Source organism: Meleagris gallopavo, chromosome 2 (genome assembly GCF_000146605.3).
Source record: "Meleagris gallopavo isolate NT-WF06-2002-E0010 breed Aviagen turkey brand Nicholas breeding stock chromosome 2, Turkey_5.1, whole genome shotgun sequence".
Lineage (NCBI taxonomy): Eukaryota > Metazoa > Chordata > Aves > Galliformes > Phasianidae > Meleagris > Meleagris gallopavo.
The window spans coordinates 58,687,847-58,710,465 of NC_015012.2; the positions used below are offsets into that span (position 1 = coordinate 58,687,847).

Sequence of the window (22,619 nt, forward strand, 5' to 3'; positions counted from 1 at the left end):
TCTAGTGGAGCTAGTAGATTTCAAGTGAAGCTAAACTTAAGAAGAAATGTACATCTTCAACCACTTAAATCCTATCTTACAGCATGGTGTACTAATTTTGTGACTTAAAGTACAAGAAACATCAGAGTTTCTTTTACTTCCCATTGATAGCAAAAAAGCTTTAAATTAGAACTGTAGTCTGTGAATACCTGATTTAGTTTCAGAACAGTCCAGTAGACATGTTTAGCTAGAAAAGTCTGCTTACTTGTGCTTTCTTTCAAATCAAAAGCTTACTGGTTTTGTGTGTGTGTGTGTGTTTATACCCCAAATGGTTTGAGAGCATATTATTATAATACAGAAACAGAAAATAGTCACCTTCTGGTGACAGAACAGAGTTTGTGCCCTTGTCTATCTCCTAACTATCTTTCTGCTGTTGACTGGAAGTTGTATGACAGCAATATCAGACAGTTTCCACCAAATGAGAATTATTTCAGCATAGTTGTTTGCCACATTCTCTTATTTTTCACTGAACTCAACCTGAAGGAAATCATTCCATTTGCCAGAAGGACCTTTGTTGCCACCTGAGTTGCAAGATGTCAGAGAAGCAGGAAGATGAAAGGAGCAATTTCACAGGATGTATCAGTCTCCCAGAAGAAATGGTTGCTGATACTGATGTGTCAAGGCTGCATGCAGGTGTTGGCACAAGCTAACAGCATGAACAGATGCACTTACCATGTGTAGGCCAAGAGGGTGCACTGGATTACTTTGTGTGCACTGGCTAAGATTTTTATATGAAGTAAACTCTACAGCTTATTTTTCAGGTTTGTTTTGGGGGAAAAAAAAAAGAAATCAACATTGTTCGCATTTAATCTGCTCAAAATAATAATTAAAAAAAATTAGACTTACAGGGTGTAAAATGCTTTGCATTGAACAAAATGATGTGGTAAAAATAAGATTTTACTTTGTAGCTGTATTAAATAGTAACCTTGTGCAATTGATATAGTGGAGGTGGAAAAGACACTAGTTGTTGTGAAGAGTACAGTATCTCTGCATGTGTATTTATACCACAGGACACAGTATCCTGTTTCAGAGCAACACCACAACTACGTGCACTAGTTAAAATAGGAGGGGCTACTGAGCTCAGCCTGTTCCTGCTGCTCTGCAGTGATTGCCTGGTTGAAGGAATGTTTGTTCTCGGAAGTTTTTCCACAGAACGATTAACCTTTCAAATGAAGAGTCATTTTCCAAGCAGTTTCTCTTAGTTCAAGAAAAGGAGCAGGACCATGGTGTGAAGGCAGACTGTCCCTACAGCTGAGCTGATTTGGCACCAAATTGTGTCGTCTCTCACAAAGGTAAGTAATCATGTAAATTCTGTCCTCACGTAGTAGCAGGAATTGGGGAAAGTGGGAGAACAGAGGTGTGAAAAATAGAAGGAACTCCAGGATAACCATCTTCTTACATTGGTTGTGGCCTGGACTGCTGTAGTTTTACAGGATTTTACTCAGTAGATTTATGTTGTTTATTTTCTTAACCTGGGCTAGTCCCTTCTTCCTGGGTGAGCTCCCAGTTCTGCAGGCAGTTGGTGGTGGTGCCAGCTGGCACAGCAGCAGACATCCAGCCTTACTGCAGAAACCCCATCCTGGCAAGGTGACTTCAGTCTTGTAGGCCAGTGCACACCCTGCCAGGATGGTCATCTGTGTGGGTTGAATGTTTTCTTGGCTCTTGCTAAACAGGGGAGCATTTACCACTTCCTCCTTAGACTTAGGGCTCATTGTGGCTATTGTGACACAATCTGTATTTCCTTTTATATATAACAACAACAAAAAAGCCTTCCAAACTATGTTACTTTGCTTATCACTGAAATCTCTGTTGCAGCCCTTCAAGGGCTTACGTTCAAGGTTCCTGAATGAGCATGTTGTATCTGACATTTTACCTAGAGAAGTACCTAGTGATGAACATCAGCAGATGTGCATTGGTGTTTCTAATGCTTGAAAGCACTTGTTCTTGCACATCGCTCTGTGCTGCTTGCATTCACCCAGAGCATTTATATCTTTCTTGAGATGCCTCTACAATGGTGGCAGGCACCCTGCTCTGCTTTCCACTCAGCAAACCTTTTGTTAAGTAATCATTTCCAAATGAGAATGCTGCCACTATTAGAACGTTAAAAAAATGTTATGCAAAAAGGCATTTGAACTGAAGTTAAAAATTAAAAAGGAAGCGCTCTCTGATCAATAAACAGAATGTCCTTGGGGGTAGGAAGGGTAAATTGTGGAACAGGCATGCTGCAGGGCCTGGTGATCTGTGCAGGCCTCTGTGTATAAGGCTTAAGCCAATGTAAATGGCAGAAGTGTGCTGTAATCAGTGATAGAAACAATGTAAGAGAAAATTTGGATGGCTTTTTCTAGTCATATGCTTAATAACTTACTTAAATATTGGCATTATTACACTTGGCACTACCCACTGTTTTGTGACTGCCTGTGTCCTCTGCCAGCTTTTATTCCGAGTTGCAACATCCTCACCTTATGACGTTGAACTTTCCTGTATGTCACCAGAGACTCTTGATTCCAAGGTACTGCTTTAACAGGCCGCACTTCTTCCCTCCCACATTAAAGTTAAACTTTGACCCTCTTTTATTCTCTGTGTATGTTCCCTTTTCACCATTTCTCTGTGACTCAGAGCATTCAAGAAACTGCAAGACAGCAGCCATGGCCCCTTCCCAGACCCTGGTGCGTGCTGCAGTGCTTGCCCTGGCAGTCCTGCAGGCCCTGGCCTTGGACACCTTCATTGCAGCCGTGTATGAGCACGCTGTCATCCTGCCACGCACCGTTCACAAGGTTTCTCCCGACGATGCTTTGGCCCTGATGAACAGAAACATGGATGTTCTGGAAGGAGCTGTCAAGGAAGCAGCCAAGCAGGTATGAAATGGATTGAGAGTGTTGTTAATTGGTGTTTTCTGTTTCCATTGACCATCCTGGGGGTGCTTTCTTAATGGAGCCTGTTCTGCCAGGGTGCCCACATCATTGTGACTCCCGAGGATGGCATTTATGGCTGGGTTTTCACGAGGGAAACCATTTACCCCTACCTGGAGGATATTCCTGATCCAGAAGTGAACTGGATTCCCTGCACTGATCCCACAAGGTGATTCTTTTTGTGGTGTTTGTGTGGTTTCAAACTGGTGCCTCGTGGAGTCATGAGCTCCCAACAAATGTCTAAGCACAGCTAATGCATTTTACATCAGGGTACATTTCTATTTCATGTTTCAGTATGATGTGAAGGTTGATTGCATCATAAAATTGACAAGAGAAAAAAAGATACTTTTAGAAGATACTTTTTGAAATAGATACCTTAAGGAGAAATTCAGACCACATACAGAATTTGGGTTGCTGAATGTGGCAAAAACATATGGGTTTTGTTGCATTTGGAAAAAGATTTGATGCTGCAATAGGCTAATTCTCATTCTGTTTTTTTTATTTTCATGCTATCTTGAGTTGAACTGTTTGGAAATCTGTAGTACTAGGCTTTTATTTGTTTTGTCTATTTGTTTATTGTTGGTTTTGTTTTTTACAAATGTTATGGCCATATAAGAGCCCACATACAATTTTTGTGAAAAGCCAAAAGCTTTCTGAAAAGCTAGTGACAGAGGTGATGAGATCACTAGTCAAAGTTTAAATCTGTGAGTGATACAAACCCAGAATGTTTTAGTCTCTTTTTTTCCACAGCTGCGATAAGATAAATTCCTAATCGATAGATCTTTTGTCCTGTAGACCAGGGACATGATTACGTGTAGGTGAGCACCGGACTTCAGACCCATACAGTATGAGCTAAGTGCTCAGCCATAGAACTACAGATGTGGTCTGACTCTTGCACCACAGTGTTCTGCACCTACCCAAAAAGGCGGTGCTAAGACCATAATGTGACCTCTGTGAGGACGTTCCTCAGTAGTTAAAAGAGGAATATTTGCACTGGGTGATGTGTGCTGAGAGAACTGCAGGATGTTCACCTTCTTGTTGGGACATAAGCAACTGAAATATAAGGAGTCTTTTTCAATGACTGTTCAGTTCTTTACACAGTTAAGTTTTGTGAAGGTGATTTGTGTATCTCTACATTGTCTTAAGTCAGGTTTTTCATTAGCAGCCTTGCTGGACTATAGTGCCTACCATCACAGTCTTTAAGTGCCTTTTTCCTCTGTACTACCTATGTATCTGGCATGACAGTCCTCCTCTACGGCCACCCTATATGTTTGCCTGCCCTGCCATGACAGCTGGGACAGAGGTGCTGCCTGTGTGCCTGCAGTGCTCCTGTGATGGACACCACTGGCAGTATGTATTTTCTTAAGTACCTTTTTCTTTTTTTCTGGTCTGAAACATGTTAGATTTGGTCGGGCACCAGTGCAGGAACGACTCAGCTGCATGGCCAGGAACAATTCCATCTATGTAGTTGCAAATATTGGGGACAAGAAGCCATGTAATTCCAGTGATCCCAAGTGCCCGAGTGACGGTTGCTACCAGTACAACACTGACGTTGTCTTTGACTCAGAAGGGAAACTGGTGGCTCGTTACCACAAGGTAAGAAGTGGCCTTCCAAACCTTCCAAAATGTCTCTATTTGGCAAGACAGTTTAATGCCAATAATTGTCCCATGACACATACTTATCTCTTATGGATTTCTGCTTTTAATTTAATAGAATCTTTCTGCTGCTGTGAAGCATTGACACTAAGTTTGTATTTGCTGTCCTGTTTCTAAAAACAGACTAGATGATTCACTGCCTCAGTTTGTTAACTGCTATTTAGTGGAAACCCTGCTGCTTGAACAGCTCTAGTTTTCAATGCCAGCTTTTCATCAGTCTATTCCTTCATGTTCCAGCATTTTAAAATGTTCATCTGCATGCCGTCTTATGTGCACAGTCTGATTTAAGGGAAAAAAGCCCTTTCCTATTATTTTTTTGTTATGATGTTTAAGCACATTTTCGGCACAGTTTTTGCATAACTGGAATTATAAACCTATGCTGAGTGTAAAACAAGAAGAGTACCCTGAAACATTTGCACCTCATGAAAACATATATTTTCAGTTCCATGTACTTTCCTGTGAGGTTCTTCTAAGTTGTTCGGGGCTGGGTGCCTGATATCATGCTGCTGTGGCTAGACTGAAGTCAGTTGTTTACTTAATGTTCTTTGAACCCAGTACTTCAACTAATTCTTTGCAGGCGATGCCAAGATACTTGTTTGTGAGCATACTGGGTCAGAGAGACGCCGCCAATACTGAGGCTGAACCCTGTGTGCCAGCTAGGCATGGTGCAGGAGCTAAGCACCAAGTTCAGTAAATTTGAACTCGCTTTCTGGCTCGTTTACCTGTGTTTATTCTCTAAGTTGCCTGTATATTAAAGGGCTCTCTTAGTTAAAAGGATCCCAGAGGACAAATGAAAATGTTGCAGAGCTGAAAGGGTCATACACTTGGATTTTTCTGTCAGTTGAGATCATGAACCTCTTCCCTGTCACCAAAGCCTCTATTTTCTCTTTTTTTTTTTTGCTGTGCTGTCTTGTGCTTCCTATTGATACTGCTGTGCTTCCTGTTCATACATGCATCTCCACGTCGAGGTCACCAAACCAACAGTTGCTCTGAGATTCTCTTCCATTATTATTTCTCTGAAGTGTGTCTTCGGATTCAGCAGTATTTTAAACTTAAAGTGAAGAGGGTGGAGAGATTATTTTTATGGGAGCTGTGGGTGGCTGACACAGAATAGCAGATAGCTAGATTTTTTTTCTATTTAGGTGCCAAGGCAACATATATTTTCCCATATCCATCTTTGGGGCACTATGGTGATCATAGTATTCCAGCTTGATTTCCTACATGTGAAGCATTCTATCACTGATTAAAAACTTTCTCTGGTCATTCTGAACAGTTTTGCAAAATGACTCCAAGTTTCTGCATCAAGTACCTTTAACTGGTTTCTCTTATTATTCTTTCCCTTGCAGTACAATCTGTTTATGTCTGAAGCAAGTTATTTTAATTACCCAAAGGAGCCAGAAATCATCACCTTTGAGACTCCCTTTGGGAAGTTTGGCATTTTCACTTGCTTTGACATCCTTTTCCGGGAGCCTGCCGTAGTGCTGGTGAGTGAGCTACAGGTGGACACGGTGCTTTTCCCAACTGCCTGGATGAACGTCTTGCCATTTCTGACTGCTGTGGAGTTTCACTCTGCATGGGCTATGGGCATGGGAGTCAACTTCCTAGCTTCCAATACTCATAACACCATCATGTCAATGACAGGTAATTAATTTTAATTCCTTTGAAAAATCTTTTTAACTATGAATCTTAATTCCCTGTTCTGCAAAGAACATAATGCAAAGAAATATTAAGTGTTTATTTGGAAGGATTTAGTCTCCGAATTTTAAACTTGGTAAACTCTTTCCCTATCACACCACATAAGACTTGTGATGCTTTCTTTTCCTTAGCTTCCTGGGAGTTCCCTATCTTTCTTTGTTTCCAAACAAATTGTGAAGTACTACCACTTCTACCTGAGTTCCTCAGTGATTAGCATTACAGATTTTCTTTGATTTTTCTCCATCACTTAGGAGTGGTCTGATGTGAATTTCCCATATTTGGAGGAGTCTTCATCTGGTATAAGCTGGGCTGGACAGATGCTATCCCTTCTGGTGCCCATCAGAATGGACTTGTGATACTTGTCTATATGGTGTTTTAAATGGTTTCACTCAGTGGTTAATCCTTTTACATCAACTTGCCAAGAACGAAGGAATGTTCAAGCAACTCTGCTGCATGCAGAAGAGAACTGAGGGGTGCTAAATGCAGTACCGTAAGGTGACACTCTGCCTTTCAGCTACACCAAACAGACCTCATGCAGTGAAACAAATGCTACCTTTTTCAAAAACCTGATCTCTGACTACCGAGTAGCTAATGGTTACATTTAGAGAGAATAAAAATTCTGTAATGTTTATACAATACTGGACAAGCTAGCAATGAAAATAATTGAAAGGGCAATATGAAATGTTTGAACTATTTTAGATTAAAAATTCCACTCTCCACAGGGAGCGGTATTTATGCACCAGATGGAGCCAGAGCATATTACTACAATATGAAGACTGAGGATGGGCATCTCCTTATTGCTGAACTAGATTCACACCCTCGCCTTTCTACTGCCTTCCCTCCTGCTGTCAGCTGGAGCTCATATGCTTCAAACGTAGAAAGCTGCTTACCAGATGAAAATGACTTCAGTGGACTCATCTTTCATGATCAGTTCACTTTCACTGAGCTCTCTAAGCCTGAGGGGAGTGTCACCGTTTGCCAGAAAGACCTTCGCTGCCACTTGAGCTACAAGATGGCAGAGAAACGAGATGATGAAGTTTATGTGCTAGGTGCTTTCGATGGGCTTCATGTTGTTGAAGGACAGTACTATCTGCAGGTAATAATTCTTTGAGGCATGTTATTTATTTTAGGAAGCTTATTTACAGAGAGAAACCTTCAGTTCCATGGGGTGGGGGAAGAACGATGATTTTCTTCAGTATTCTGTTTGGTAGCGATAGGCAGTAGTTGCTAAAATGGCCAAGTTCCATTCGCCATTAAATCCAAGATATTTAGAAGAGAAGTTCCTAAATTTCTTTTAATTCTCAGAGGCCACTCTCTTTTTTTTTTTAAGCATACAATGTTGGCTATGTAGGGAGCTAAATTTAGGTCCTCTGTTCTGAGTATCTGCAATAAGTGTTCTGAATCTTCTCTGTATCTTCATCAAATATCTCCTGTTAAAAAAGATCAGTAGATCATCTATCTCTCTGAAATGCTCAGATAATTTAGATTCACAAGGTTGTTAACTCTCAAATCATAGCAGATTTTACTGAAATTGCATACAACTTTTACTGGAAATTTGTCAACTGTTTGGGAAGACAGTGAGTTGCATCCTGACTGAGTTTGCCTAAAGCCATATTGGAAAACCTTCCCTACCTTCATAATTAAGTTATTGTACCAGATTAATCTTTTAGTTAGCTAGTTCTCTCTTCCAGCAAGACCTTCACATACCAGCTGCTATTGACTCCAGAATATGCAGGGAGGTCTTAGCCAGCAAATAGTTCTCTAATACATTTAAGAAGATAGATTGAATATAATTACTTCTTGGTGAGTTCACTTGGAAAATGTATTTCAGTGACTGTTGAAGCTGCTAGGTGATCTCCACAGGTACTGAATTTTCTAGAGAAGACAAATTTCTACTTTATTTTTTCTTTGGCATTTTTTTTATTTCTATAGAACATATTGAGAGAAGTAGATTATTTGTTTGCATATTTGTGTTTCAGTAGGAAACCATATTTGTTAAAAAATGGTATTTCTGTTGTTTGCAAATATCCTTTTTCCGTTCCCCAGTATCCGATAGGAATCTACAAATGCTTCCATCACCTGCCAGTATAGCCATCCAGTGCCCTTTGAATCTTCACTAGTCCTATTTCACATTTCTTCGTAGTGTCCATAAACATCGATTAGCTTTAAGCTGGAGAATTGACTGTGAGGACAAAAGGAAAGCATTACCTTTCTTACTTTACTTTCTGTGCTGCAGCTACTAGTACAAAACTGTGACAAAGGATGCTGACTTCACTACATGGTCATATATTACAGAATCATGGAATGGTTGAGATTGAAAGGTACCTCTGAAGGTCACCTGGTCTTAACTCCCTACTCAAGCATGGTCACTTGGAGGAGGTTGCCCAGTAGCATGTCATAGAAACACAGGATCATAGAATATCTCAAGCTGGATGGGGCCCGCAGAAATCATTGATTCCAACTCCTGGCTCCACACAGGACCACCCAAAATTCAAACTCTACAGCTGAGAGCATTGTCCAAACACTGCTTGAATTCTGGCAGCTTGGGGCCATCACCAGTGCCCTGGGGAGCCTGTGCCAATACTCAACCGCTCTCTGAGCGAAGAAATTTTTCCCAGCCTGACCCTCCCCCGACACAGCTTCATAATATCGCCTCGAGTCCTATCATTGTCACCAGAGAACAGAGATCAGTGCCTGTCTCTCTGCTCCCTTTGTTGAGGAAGCTTAGGCTACCACAAATTCTCATTTTCCTCTGATTTGAAGATGTCCAGCTGGATTTGAAGATCTCTAAAGAGGTAGACTCCACAGCCTCTCTGGGCATCCTGATTCAGTACACCATCACCTGTACAGTAAAGAAGTTCTTCTTGATGTTCTGATGCAACCTCTTATGTTCTAGTTTGTACCCATTGCCTCTTTTCCTGGCACTGGACACCAGTGAATAGGCTTGATCCATACTCTTTGCACCTTCTTTTATTTATAGACATTGATGAGATCTCTCTTGAGCTTCCTCTTCTCGAGGATGACCAGTTCCAGTTCTCAGTCTTTCATCATAGGAAAGATACTTCAGTCCTTTCATCATCTTGATGACCCTACATTGAATTCTTCCCAGAATGTCCAGGTCTCCTGCACTGATGGACCCAAAAGTAGATGTGCAATCCTCCAGTATTCAACAGTAGCTGGATGGAGAATATCTAATTCAGAATTCTCACAGACTGTCAGGCCTCCTACTGAAGTATCATTAGCAGCATGCACACTTATCATTAATGTGTACAGTTGCACAATGTACCTTTGAGGAGGAGGGCTTTGTTTCATTTGCACAAAATTTCCATTCACAAACTTGTTAAGTCTTATTAAGACTTGTGAGAAGGGAATCTTTAAACAAGAAAATTGGAAGCTGGAAGAATTAGTGGAAGTCCCACTGGTCTGCAGGGACAAAGTAAGGTGCTCTGGCAATGCTTACATTAGAAACATGTTATTTCTAACTATTAAAGTGCAAGTCTAGTATACCTTACAATTAGGTCAAGGGATGAACGAATAAGCTATGGAAGAGATTCTGTGACAGTCTACTCCAATGCATATTAGGTTTAATGACACAAGACTTTCATAACTGAATGTTTCCCTTTTGCTCAGTATGTTTCCTTTTTGCCTTCCTGACAGATATGCACACTGCTCAAGTGTAAGAGCACAGACCTGAGCACATGTGGGCAGCCAGTGGAGTCTGCGCAGACCAAGTTTGCCATGTTCTCCCTCAGTGGCACGTTTGGCACTAACTACGTCTTTCCAGAAGTCTTGTACAGTGGTGTGCAGCTGGCCCCTGGGGAATTTGAGGTAATGGCACACTCTGGAGCTGCTTCATGCTAGAGTCTCTGTGGACTAGTAATGGCATAAACTGTCACAACAAAGTGAACTCGCTTGTAGTGATAATCAGACATATTTGATACCGTTTAATGAAGTCAATAGTTGATGTAAGTGGTATGGTCTGATGTACCTTCTTGTTTCAGATATCTTTCTGAGCTCTTCACCTGTTCATATTAGTGTTCCTCTAACTATATCCTTCTGTTACTTTTTCCAATCAGGTATTGAAGGATGGGCGTTTGATAAGTAAGACACCACCAACAAAACCAGTTGTCACTGTGACGCTTTTTGGACGGTGGTATGAAAAGGATTCTCTGAAACAAGATCCACAACCGACAGCCTCCCTATGATGTTACCATAACTGAAGGTGTACACTAACAATCCTATGTCCAAATGAGATGCATTATTCTCTACCAAAATAATCAGGATTATGTTTCTTACTGTTGCACAAACTTCTTAATGCGTTCCGATTAATAAAAATGCAGTAACATTATTGATACTATTTATTGAGAACTATTTCTATATTACAATATTAGTAGTCTTTTATTAATACAAATTAGCAGTTGTATTTCTCTCTATTTTCTGTATTTTGAATTTTCTAGCCCTCAGAAAACCTGTATTTTTGGCCAGAGGATAAATTCTTCTTAAAATAACTGCGAATTTTATAATTGCAAATTATTTTGAGACCAGTAGATAAAGCAGTAAGAAATATGATAAATGGCAGGTTTATACAAAAAAAGCTCAATAATTCTTCTTCTCTGGTGTGCAACTACTAATGCTGACTATACAGGTCTTTTTTTTTTTAACCACAATTAGACGTGATTTTTTTTTCTCCTATTTGTGCTGTTTTGGTTTTGTTGTCTTTATGTTATCAACACACATTGTGTGGCATGTTGCAGCACAGAACAGTGCATTGTGAAGACAGAGCAGGAATTCCAATCAACACGTCAACTCTGAAGCAAAACCTGATGCTTCTTTTTGTACACAGCTGACTTTGAGTGATCACTTCTCTGAAATCTCTGTTGAACAACTTGAGACTGAAATCTTGGTATATTCTGCTTGCCAGAACAAACAAGAGTTTGTTAAGGGCTTCTGATTGTACCATATGCAGTGCTGGAGCTGTCTGTAGCCAGTAATGAGGTCACCAAGTGCCTAGTTTCATGTAACAGCTTCTTCCTTCCCTCTTCTTGATTTCTTTCTGGTCATGTAATGCTGGAGTATGTGAAATAAGCCTTATCTTTGCTTTTTCATGATAATGCTGGGTGGTACTGCCCTGCAAATTCTGTTGGGACTGGGAGATCAGCTACTCCATGAGAAGGGTATGTTTATGTCTTTGCTTCTTCCTCCTTAGTGACCTGTGCCTTGCTGCTGCTGCAGGACCCTGGTAACCTTCCTTCAGTGTATCAATCTGTCTCTCTCTGTGCTTCTCTCCATATGGCTATGTCTTTTAAAAGAGGTCAGACACCCTTGCTAGTCCCAATACCTCTTTCTTTTTTGCTCAAAGGCACCATTCCTGGTTCTTTCGTTGTGGAGATGGTGAGAAGTCAGAAATGCAAATACTATCCAGACTCCAACACTGATTGTCATTGATGAGTGCTGTGTGAACCCTCATGCTTTTAAATGCAAATAAATATTCACATGTGCTAAGCACATCCACACTATTATGTTATATCAGAAACCCATCTTCCCACCCCTGCACCACGTCCTCTGACTCATGGAATCTCAGCATCAGTGCTGCTGGAGCCACCCTCTATAAAAATCTTGTTCACTCTTAGAGTCAGTGGTTGCCTGACTACAGACAGGTCTCAATCTCGCAAGGGATTATTCAGCCTCATCCGCTTCCCAGGTGGACAAATAATGCATACTGTTTTTGTCCCCTGGAAACCTTCTGGGTCACGCTTGCAGCTCTCTCCTGGGGAAGGACCTGGATTTAAAGGATGCAATGGTGTACAAGGAGGTTTCATCTTGCAGTGCAACAGCGATCCAGAAGGACTGGAAGGCAGTTCCTTCAGAGTTGCTCCCTGATGATACAAGTCCATTAGCTAAGACAGGCAAGTGCCTTGAATTCTGGATTTGATTCTAGGCTCTTGCTGTCTGGATAAATATATTTCTAAGTCAAATACTTTCTCACAGAAGACTGGAATAAACCATTAAATTCTTTTTGTTACAAAGATTGCATAGCAATTATAATCATGAAATATGTTGCTGTGTGAAGTGAGGCAGGCATACAGAATGAAATCCTCTGCAAATGTACCCATTCGTATGCATACCAACTCACTATGCATAAAGATGTCTGCAATAAACTGTTCTTCCAGGTCAGTGTAGCAAAAAAATCGTATTTCTATACCTGACAGCTAATTCGGAAATGAAGAAGGTAAGAAACCACAGCAACCAGATAGAAGGGACTTATGTGCATATGTAACTTAATCTTCAAGACTTCCAACGGAATGGTCTGTAGATCTCACCATAGCAGAGTGCAACAGGCAAAATGTAGAAGTTACAGCTCCCAGGCATGACTCTTCTCTAGCAGAGATCTCTTTTCTAGGGAAGAGAGATCCTCAGAGCTCAGATGGTGAGCAGTGTGCAGGCCTGCCCAGGCTGGCATCCATGCTGCAAGGTGGGACATGAGCCGGGAGTAGCTGGGCTGTGCCCAGATGGCAGCACTGACGGCCTGCAGCTTTGCCTGCACCCAGCAGTTCTCCAGGAATGTGTCAGTTCCGGTCTCTGCTGTCATTTCCCGGACTCCTGAAATCTGGGTTTGCTTTGAATGCTATGCCTGAATAGTTCATTAGTCTGGCAGGCGATGTGTTTCTTCAGCTGCAGCACAGCGGACAGAATTGCTCAATGCTCACAGCTCTCTAGCCTTTGATGTTCGGAGAGTTTCAGGAAACGGTGTCGGCTTCCTAGAACTCAGGGAATTCACAGGTTTCTGCAAGACCTTCCTTACTGTTCTTGCGCCTATCCTCTTGGGTGACTTCAGTCTTCAGGTATGAGGCTTTTCAGGGCTCACATCTCTGCTGTGGTTTTGGTGCTGTCTGCTCCTACTGCCTGGGCCCTGGACAGCTATATCACAGCTGCCTACAAGCACAATGTGCGCATGTCACAGGGCAGAGAAATGCCTGCTTCTCCTGATAAGACCTTGTTGCTGGACAAAAATAAGAGTTCTGAGTGGAACTGCACAGTGAAGATACTGTCAGTGTGACGAGTCTATTCCTTGATGTTTTGCTGAGTAGTCAGTATGAATAGCAAGATTACGTTCTTTCCTCAGAGACATACCTCAAGTTGGAACATGAGAATTTTTTTGAAGCATTTGGAACTATAGTAGAAATGTGCCTTTCCAAAATATTCTGCAAAACATTGCTCGTTGTGAGGAATAAAAATTGTTCTGTATGATCAATTTGAAATTGCTCATTGTGCAAAAACATGCTTTTAATAAAATAGCAAAAATAAAAAATGTTATGTTAATTTATTTTCACAAAACAAGTGAATATTTTAGCTCTAGGCAGAAAGGTCAGAACAATTTAAGGGTTAGTTTGTATTGCAGTGTGTACAGATTGTACTTCCCCATCTTATGCAATAGGAGCTTACTTCCAAAACAGGCTTGTTACAATCTTTACTCCTCCTCTTTCTATCTGCTTTATATTCCCATGCCTGCACCAGTAGCAACAAGACAGCAGCCATGGCCCCTTCCCAGACCCTGGTGCGTGCTGCAGTGCTTGCCCTGGCAGTCCTGCAGGCCCTGGCCTTGGACACCTTCATTGCAGCCGTGTATGAGCACGCTGTCATCCTGCCACGCACCATTCACAAGGTTTCTCCTGATGATGCTTTGGCCCTGATGAACAGAAACATGGATGTTCTGGAAGGAGCTGTCAAGGAAGCAGCCAAGCAGGTATGAAATGGATTGAGAGTGTTGTTAATTGGTGTTTTCTGTTTCCATTGACCATCCTGGGGGTGCTTTCTTAATGGAGCCTGTTCTGCCAGGGTGCCCACATCATTGTGACTCCCGAGGATGGCATTTATGGCTGGGTTTTCACGAGGGAAACCATTTACCCCTACCTGGAGGATATTCCTGATCCAGAAGTGAACTGGATTCCCTGCACTGATCCCACAAGGTGATTCTTTTTGTGGTGTTTGTGTGGTTTCAAACTGGTGCCTCGTGGAGTCATGAGTTGCTCCTAATAAATGCCTGAGAACTGCTGATTTTTAAAATCTCTCAAAAATCAAGGTACTGTATAAGTGTAATGCATCAGAAAGAACCCTTACGTAAACGGTAATTGGAATATGCAAGGTAAAAAGCTTTTGAGTCTGCCTTAATTTTGAAAATTAAAAAAGGAGGAAAATGAGGAAATTTTGGCAACATCATTATTTTGAGAACATGTAAAAAGCTTATCATTTCAGACTACGTGAGAAAATCTTCTGTTACTTCTGTTACTGTAAGCTAGTAAATTATCATGGCTTCAGCGCAGATGAAACAAGATGATTCAGAACTTAGCTCACATGTCTGGGGTGATTTCTAAATCAAATTGCACAAAATATTTCTCTGGATCTGAAATAACGGTCTGTTAGAGATCTAACTGCTTGCACAGTCTGCTGTGGCACACTGGGCTACTGTGAATGTCTGTCTTACAAAGGTGGAGTGGGAGGGGATACAGAAGGGACCAGGGTCATCTCTAAGCCAAGCTTTTGTGTTCTTCTGTTCTGGGTTTTATTAAGGGAGATTTCAAGAGTCCTCAGGTCTGTAAAAGTTGTGACCACTCTTTACCAATGACTTACAGCCTTAAACAGAGTGAAGAGTCTTAAAAAAAGTCTTTTGAAGTTGAGAATTAGATTTCCCTAAAAATTGATGTTTGTTTTAACTTTAAATCTGTATATTGATTTATTCTCTCCCTTGGTTTCTAAAATTGTCCATAGCTTTGTATGTTCATAGCTAGGTATCTTTATGGTCCCTTCCAACCCAAGCCGTTCTCTATTCTATATATTTTTTTCCTTTTTATCAAAAATTATTAGATTTGGTCGAGCACCAGTGCAGGAACGACTCAGCTGCATGGCCAAGAACAACTCCATCTATGTAGTTGCAAATATTGGGGACAAGAAGCCATGTAATTCCAGTGATCCCAAGTGCCCGAGTGACGGTCGCTACCAGTACAACACTGACGTTGTCTTTGACACAGAAGGGAAACTGGTGGCTCGTTACCACAAGGTAAAGAAGAGCTTTGTCATCACACTGTAACTAACTGTCAAAATATTTTTTATCTCTAGGACACAATTTCAGAGGTTTATAGAATAATTTTAGATTATTCTAGAATGACAGGACAGCCCAGGACAATCCAATGCAGGGCTCTTGCAGTTAGAGGAAAAAGCAGACAAGCACTTGGCAATATTTAAGAGCTATTCCCGCGAGCACTGTGGCTGCAGAGGGCATGCTGACTATCAAACACCTCCAGGCTAGCAAACTAGAATGAAGCAGTGATGTATTCAGTAAATGTTAGATAGTCTTTGGTGTAGTTTTGACCAGGCTAGACTTCTCCCAAGTGATGTCTTGGCAGACTGTAGCAGAAAGCCCTGGCTTGACACTGCTGCCAGTAGGCAGCAGGAACATGTCCATCCCTGCTCAGTAGACCTCTGGGATGAGGATTTTACTTATTTTTGCTCCCTATCTTCACTGAGCCTTTTCAGGAGATCTCTAATGACTGTGAAAGGAATTTTGAGAGACAGATGCCCACTTTGACCTGAAAGAATCTCAACTCTCAGTTTTGCTTTAATCTCAGACACTAAAGTGGCATTTTGTAATCTTGCCTTATTTTTATTTCCTAATGTGTCTTTTTCTTTGCCTGCAGTACAACCTGTTTAGACAAGAAACTCAGTTTAATTATCCAAAAGAGCCAGAATTCATCACCTTTGAGACTCCCTTTGGAAAGTTTGGCATTTTCACTTGCTTTGACATCCTTTTCCGGGAGCCTGCCGTAGTGCTGGTGAGCGAGCTACAGGTAGACACAGTGCTTTTCCCAACAGCCTGGATGAATGTCTTGCCCTTTCTGACTGCTGTGGAGTTTCACTCTGCATGGGCTATGGGCATGGGAGTCAATTTACTGTCAGCAAATACTCACAATACCATCATGTCTATGACAGGTGAGTTGCTTTTTGTAAGGAGGAATTGTCTTCGTATTACAGGATTCAGAACTGGGAAAAATTTAAAAATCATGAAATCTCTGGAAACTAGTATGTCTAGAAGAGTAAAAATATTCTTTGTGTTGTATTGGATGGAGTAAACTGGTTCAGGCAATACAATGTTGTAAGTTCAGGGAGAGCTAAAATCACAAAGTCCACAAAATGAAATTTTGATATTTCAGAAGTGACATTTTTCCTTTAGAAATGGCACAAACATTCAGCTAAATATTCACCCTCTTTCTTAGAAGCAGAATTTTTTTGTTTAAAACTTACTCAAGAATCAAATGGAGAAAAAAGTATTTTAAACAGAGCTAAAAACAAAAAAGTAGGATTTCTGTTTTGTGTTGAATAAAACATTCAGGTTTTTGTTCCTGCTCAAGAATTAGAAATTGTATGTTTTGGCTTGATCTGAACAGATAGCTACTGCAATTTTTTTTCAGTAAACTGAGAAAACACTGCCATACTTGTTATCTGTAACTATTTCCCAAAGCAGAAATGAAAGCCACAAAGGAACATTTTTGTCTGTCCTAAGTGCACTGAGTTTTGTCCACAGCTTTACGTTTCCTTCTTTGAAAAGTAATTATGCCCAGGGGCACCTTCTTTGGCAAATACGTTTCTTGCAGAGCACTAATTTATATAAAAATTAATATAAAGTTTTTGTTTTTTTTAAAAAAGATGAGCTTGTGTGAAATTGCCTTTGGAGGCTCATATTCAAGATCCAGTGAAGCACAAAAAAACTCTGAATTTTAGGTCACTTTTTTACACTGCGAAGTGTAGTTTAGCGGCTCTCTCCTTTAAAATTCTTCCACAATTCTGGTTAATGTATTGACTGAAGACTGCTTCATGTTTACACACAGCACGCCCATGAGGCACCCTTGGTGGCTCGCCCATCAGGTAATGGTGACACTGGGTTCCATGCATGTTGTTTGCAGGCAGCGGGCTGTTCACGCCCCACGGGCCGGCCATGTACTACTATAACAGCAAGACAAAGGAGGGACGTCTCCTGGTAGCCGAGCTGAGCGCACGACCCCGTCTTTCTCCTAACTACCCTGCTGCAGTCAACTGGAGCTCATATGCTACAAGTGTCAAAAACTACTCAAGAGAAAATAAGACTTTTCCAGGCGCTGTCCGGCGGGATATATTCACTTTCAGTGAACTCAAGCACAAAGCTGGAAATCATACGGTCTGTCAAAAAGACCTCTGCTGTCATTTGACCTACCAGATGTCAAATAAAAGTAAAGATGAAGTTTATGTACTGGGCGCATTTGACGGGCTTCATGGCTCTGTCATAAAATACCATTGGCAGGTAATTTGTTCAGTAGGGATTAGTGTAGCTATATGCCAAAATTAATGAATCATTCCGAAACATTCATTTGTTTCTGCATCACAAGAAGTTTTCTTGCTATTAAACACAGCTCTTGAGTATGAAAGCTTACTGTATTTTACTTTTCTGTGTCCTCTTCCCCACAGATATGCACGCTGCTCAAGTGTAAGAGCACAGACCTGAGCACGTGTGGGCAGCCAGCAGAGACTGCACAGACCAAGTTTGCCAAGTTCTCCCTCAGTGGCACGTTTGACACTAACTACGTCTTTCCAGAAGTCTTGTACAGCGGTGTGCAGCTGGCCCCTGGGGAATTTGAGGTAATGGCACACTCTGGAGCTGTTTGTAGATATTCATAGTCAGCATAGAACAGTTATAAGAATTTGACCTGTAGAAAGGTCAAAAGAAACTAAGAAAAGCAACATATGGCCATTAGACTTCACTTCTCTTTACTTTCATCTGAAAATGATTTAGTGGGCTACAATTTAAAACAAGCAAACAAAAAAATTGCTGCCCCAGTCAGGTATATAACATGTGTCACTATGTATGTGTAACTAATGAGAACATAGCAAAACAGTTACTGCCCCTCTCACTTTCTTAAGAGATAGAGAAATGATCTTTCTTACAAAAATGGAGCTGGAGGGAGTTCTAAAGACTTTCTGGAAATGTGGGTGGGCAATTGCAGCCTGAGATTTTGATTGTCTGAGCTCTATTCCAGTGCCTGAAGTGCAAGAGTATTTCCATGGGCAAGATAGAGGATTCACATTCTTTTAATTCTCATGATTGTCTTTAAAAAATACCGCATCAAGTTATTTGACTTCAGAGACCTATCTTCTCTGTACCATGCAGTAGTGCTACTCTGCTATTGGATATTAGTATCTTCGTTTCTCTATTCAACTAGGTACTGTCTGATGGACGTCTGCAAAGTAAGAATGGCACATCAAAACCAGTCTTAACAGTGACGCTTTTTGGGAGGCATTATGAAAAGGACCTGCCTCATCCCCTGCGAAGCTTCCTGTAATGTAACTCCATAAATGTTAATCACTCAGCATTGACAGGATGAGGATTTCCCACAGTGATCCATAAGCTTCTCATGATTTGTAGCAGTTATCCTGTATCATTCATGCCTTTTTCTTCTGCTTAGTAGCCGGGGCAGATGAGTTTATTTAGAAGATCAGTGGTCACTCTGTTGTGGATCTAGATCAACAGTACACCACTGTACTAGTGCTTGAGCCAGTGCATTTGTTATACTCTGTCATATGAAATCTGATTAGAAATTATTATATTTTTCAAAAATATAACATAGGTTGCCAGAATAATCTTAGTCATAAGACTGATGCTGAGATGTGTGGAATGTGAAGTTGGCCACTTTTCTTCTGAACAAATCTTCCCCAAAGAAGTTTCTCTGTCCCTTCTGCCTCTTCCTGTTTTTCAGACTGGAGGAGCACTAATTGTCTGTGTCCCTCAGCCTTACGTGCCATTCACCAAGGCCTTCCTAATACTCAGTGGGACTTGGCCACATTCTGACCAAGCTACTATATAATGAAACAAAAAACAGATTTGAAATGGTTTTAGGTGCAATCTCCATGCAGTTTTTCATGATCCACACAGACAGTGAGTCTGCTCCATAAAGAACCTTCAGTTCTACAGTCCTGCACTGCTTTGCATGTATGGCATACACATGCTAGGTCCAATGCATTTCAGATCAGACTTACCTTATAAATGTAGTACATCAAAATATTCCCCTGGATATTTGGAAAATTTCTTCAAAACTGTGAAAATGTAGGAAATAGGCAATGTTTTAATATCTGAGACAGTTTTAACCATACATAGTGTAAGAAATGGGCATTATCTGGAACTTCTAGTGATGGCACATGAAACTTGGTAGCCCTGGGCTGGCATGTATCTACCACGTTTTGCAGCAAACAGGCCTTGTTCGACCACATATGCTTTAGTGTGATCCCTGCTTTAATGTTAATCCCACAGTCTTTTGCATGTACTGTTCTTCACATTCCTGGCATGCGGCATGTACCATACCATGTTTAGCATCCATTTGCCCTAAATATGGCACATAAATACTCTGTGGCTTCCCACCTCAAGCTCACCAACATTCATTATCCAAAATTTTTTGTAACCGTATGAGTTCTTGTTTTCCTTGTACTGTTTCTTCTCAGTACCCAGCTTTGGAGAATTCTTTGAGGCTTTGTTTCATCCTGGAAAGAAAACAGCTGAGCCTATAAGCAGAGGAGCGACCATGCAACTTGGGAGCAGTTATTCAAACATGCAGGGCCTCAAGGTTGTGCTTCCCAGTAGCTTCTCCAGCACCTCACCCTTTTCTTGCCTGGCCTGTGGTTGTAACCCAGAACACCCATCAAACAAATCTTGGTCAAGAGAGAGTATGACTTCCCAGTGGCAGTACTAATCCTACATGTCAATTGGTTGTGTAACAGGTATGGAGTCCTGAATTTCAAGACACAGAAGGCCATGCTGATGAGTGGGAGTTCATCTCTGCTCCCCATGCCAGTCTAGTACACTCCAGGGGCCTCTTACCTGTATTGAGCAGCAGTTTTGGAAGGGCAAACAAATACAAATGTGCTGGTTTTGAAGGTTTGTGGTGTCGTTCTGTTGACCACATAGGTCTGTTGGTTTTCACTGGAGTCAATTGTCAGACCCATATAGTGAAAAGAGCAGCCAAGAGCAGCATATGAATGTAATTTGAATTTTCTTTTTCTTGCCACAGTCAAATCTCTTGATTAAAGCCTTTTTTTTCAGTGGTTGGCATCAATAGGATTACTTTTTAATTCTTGTCCCATCCTTCCCCCCCCACACACAATGTCGTTCTGAGAAGAGAAGTCACTTTACTGGTTTCTGGTTCTTTAAATCCTGAGTATTTTGTGCACTCCAAATGGACACGGAATTTATAAAAATCTTTCTAAAGCTAGAGATGAATACAGACAAGATGTTTTGATTGAACAGAACTGCTTATTACCAGGCTTATCTTTCTCACAGCAGGTTTGTCTAGACCTATGGAAAGTAAAGTGCCTGCTGTTATTTCAGCAAGCATTATTTGTTGAGCAAAAATAATAGTATGAACTTTAGGCCTACATCCTTGCTATTTTAGATGTTTTTTAGAATATACTCCCCAGTCCTTGTTGGAGACCGTCCTAAGTTCTCCCCATAGCATTTAGTTCTGCTTTATCTAATTGTTGTTATCTAACACCTGTCTCTCCTACTTTCGGTTTGTCTGTACCAAGAGCCAAATATCTTAAACTACTGCACTTTTCAATGAGATCTGGTAAGGACAAATGGGGACAGTGAAGTTACTATATTACTACTAAAATCAATGTTGGTACATCAGTTTACATCTGCTGATCATGTACCTGCAGAGTCAGACTTCCTGCATTTAATTTTGATTTCAGATAGTTGAGCTCTCTTTTCTTTTCAGTTCATGCTTCAAGGTAACCCTCACATCACCTGACTGGGTCTGGCCACGGTTGGAGGTTCTGGTTTCTAACCAGGGCAGTTCTTATAAATAATGGTTCATAAAGCTCCATATAGTTCAAGAAGCATTTGGGCACCTCTCTCAGACATAAGGTTTGAATTTTGGGTGGTTATATCCAGAACCAGGGGTTGGGCTCAATGATCATTGTGTGTTTCTTCCTACTCAGAATATTCTGTGATTTTAATTTGTGAAAGCTCTTTATAATTCATTCATTGAAACTTACTGTTTGTAAAAATAATTATGTGTGTCCGAGCAGAAATCAAACATGTTTACACTGATATAAAATGGAATAGCAATCTGTTGAAGTATAGCCGTTAATGGATGATGATGTACTTCCTGGTAGCTAGCCTGAAAGATAGAAAGCTTTGGCACCTGTAGGTGAAAGGACATGTGTGGTGCCTTTCATAACAGATGTCATTTAGCTGTACCTCGAGAGTATCAGATGGCTTTATTTATTAGAGCTAGAGTTTTAAAACAAACAAAAAGCTTAAGTCTGATCATTCATATTGGTAAGCAACAGGCTTAAAAATTCATTTTGCTGAAGACTTCCTGAGCTTTTCTTTGATGTTACTAGACTAGACATTTTAAATTCTTTATTCACATTAACATTAGCCTCTGCTTGAAGAGATTCTTCCAAGTTCAGCATTAGACTAAATGAAAAGTAGACATGCAAACTCTCTCAACTGGGTTTCCTACAACACTTACTGTTGTAATTACACTTGGGTTTTATCAAGGGATTTTTACAGTGCCAGTTGTTTTCTGCTGAGTATTTTCTTATACATCACTGCTCTTCTTTCACTAAGGCTGCAAACCATAACTCTACTTGATTTTCTAATGCTTAGCATTAGATGGTATCTTGATATCTTATGAACATTTGCCATAGTAGCACTTCCATAAACAAAGGAGTAAAGTCTATCCTCTCACGTAGAAGAGAAGATGAAGCGCAAATAAACTGATGTTTACTGTAGACACTAATTAAGATGGTTAACTTAAGATGCCAGAATATTTCGTATTACAAAAATACTTTATATATTCAAAGCATCATTATTACTGGCTGCAGCTGTAATTGCTGGCTACTTATAAAAATCAGCTCCTCTCATGCACTCAGAAAATGAAAAAGATGTTTAGTGAAAGCTTCAGAAAAACTGGTATGGAATAACCTACCTAAAAATATATGGCAATAGAGGTATCACATGGATAGAGAACGATAGAAAGAATGGACAGGAGAAAAGAGACCTTCACAAAGCTCCAATTTGGGCATTAGTTCATGTAGACACTCAGGACAGCAAGGCTTACAAGATTCAGAAATGAGAAACAGTAAAGACTGCAGTTCAGAACAAAATGGCCTACAGGAAAGGGAGGAAGAGAGGAAGGGAGGGAGGGAGGGAGAGAAAGGAGGGAGGGAGGGAGGAAGGGAAGGAGGAAGAGAGGGAGGGGAAGAAGGAGGGAGGGAGGGAACAGAGGGAAGGGAGAG

The 22,619-nt window shown here is 40.9% G+C and overlaps 2 protein-coding genes across 2 annotated transcripts; both read left to right on the forward strand.

The window, feature by feature from the left end:
• Nucleotides 1-2,655: 2,655 nt before the first annotated feature.
• On the forward strand, nucleotides 2,656-20,417 carry LOC100541961 (pantetheinase-like). Its single transcript, XM_003204200.4, has 8 exons — nucleotides 2,656-2,705; nucleotides 13,855-14,043; nucleotides 14,136-14,266; nucleotides 15,162-15,354; nucleotides 15,992-16,283; nucleotides 17,255-17,628; nucleotides 17,793-17,963; nucleotides 18,545-20,417. The coding sequence occupies exons 1-8, from the start codon at nucleotides 2,685-2,687 to the stop codon at nucleotides 18,662-18,664; spliced, it is 1,491 nt and encodes a 496-aa protein (XP_003204248.1). The 5' UTR covers nucleotides 2,656-2,684; the 3' UTR covers nucleotides 18,665-20,417.
• On the forward strand, nucleotides 2,660-10,656 carry LOC100542733 (pantetheinase-like). Its single transcript, XM_010707377.3, has 7 exons — nucleotides 2,660-2,894; nucleotides 2,987-3,117; nucleotides 4,352-4,544; nucleotides 5,951-6,245; nucleotides 7,022-7,395; nucleotides 9,957-10,127; nucleotides 10,376-10,656. Exons 1-7 carry the CDS (start codon nucleotides 2,685-2,687, stop codon nucleotides 10,502-10,504), a joined length of 1,503 nt encoding a protein of 500 aa, XP_010705679.1. The 5' UTR covers nucleotides 2,660-2,684; the 3' UTR covers nucleotides 10,505-10,656.
• Nucleotides 20,418-22,619: the final 2,202 nt, after the last annotated feature.

What these genes read in the sequence shown, in the direction of transcription:
- LOC100541961 (XM_003204200.4), top strand. Translation starts at nt 2,685, where the DNA reads ATGGCCCCTTCCCAGACCCTG. An exon ending in TCAAGGAAGCAGCCAAGCAG is followed by an intron (nt 14,044 to 14,135) that starts GTATGAAATGGA and finishes CTGTTCTGCCAG; the next exon opens with GGTGCCCACATCATTGTGAC. An exon ending in TCATAAAATACCATTGGCAG is followed by an intron (nt 17,629 to 17,792) that starts GTAATTTGTTCA and finishes TCTTCCCCACAG; the next exon opens with ATATGCACGCTGCTCAAGTG.
- LOC100542733 (XM_010707377.3), top strand. Translation starts at nt 2,685, where the DNA reads ATGGCCCCTTCCCAGACCCTGGTGCGTGCTGCAGTGCTTGCCCTGGCA. An exon ending in TGGTGGCTCGTTACCACAAG is followed by an intron (nt 4,545 to 5,950) that starts GTAAGAAGTGGC and finishes TTTCCCTTGCAG; the next exon opens with TACAATCTGTTTATGTCTGA. An exon ending in AAGGACAGTACTATCTGCAG is followed by an intron (nt 7,396 to 9,956) that starts GTAATAATTCTT and finishes CCTTCCTGACAG; the next exon opens with ATATGCACACTGCTCAAGTG.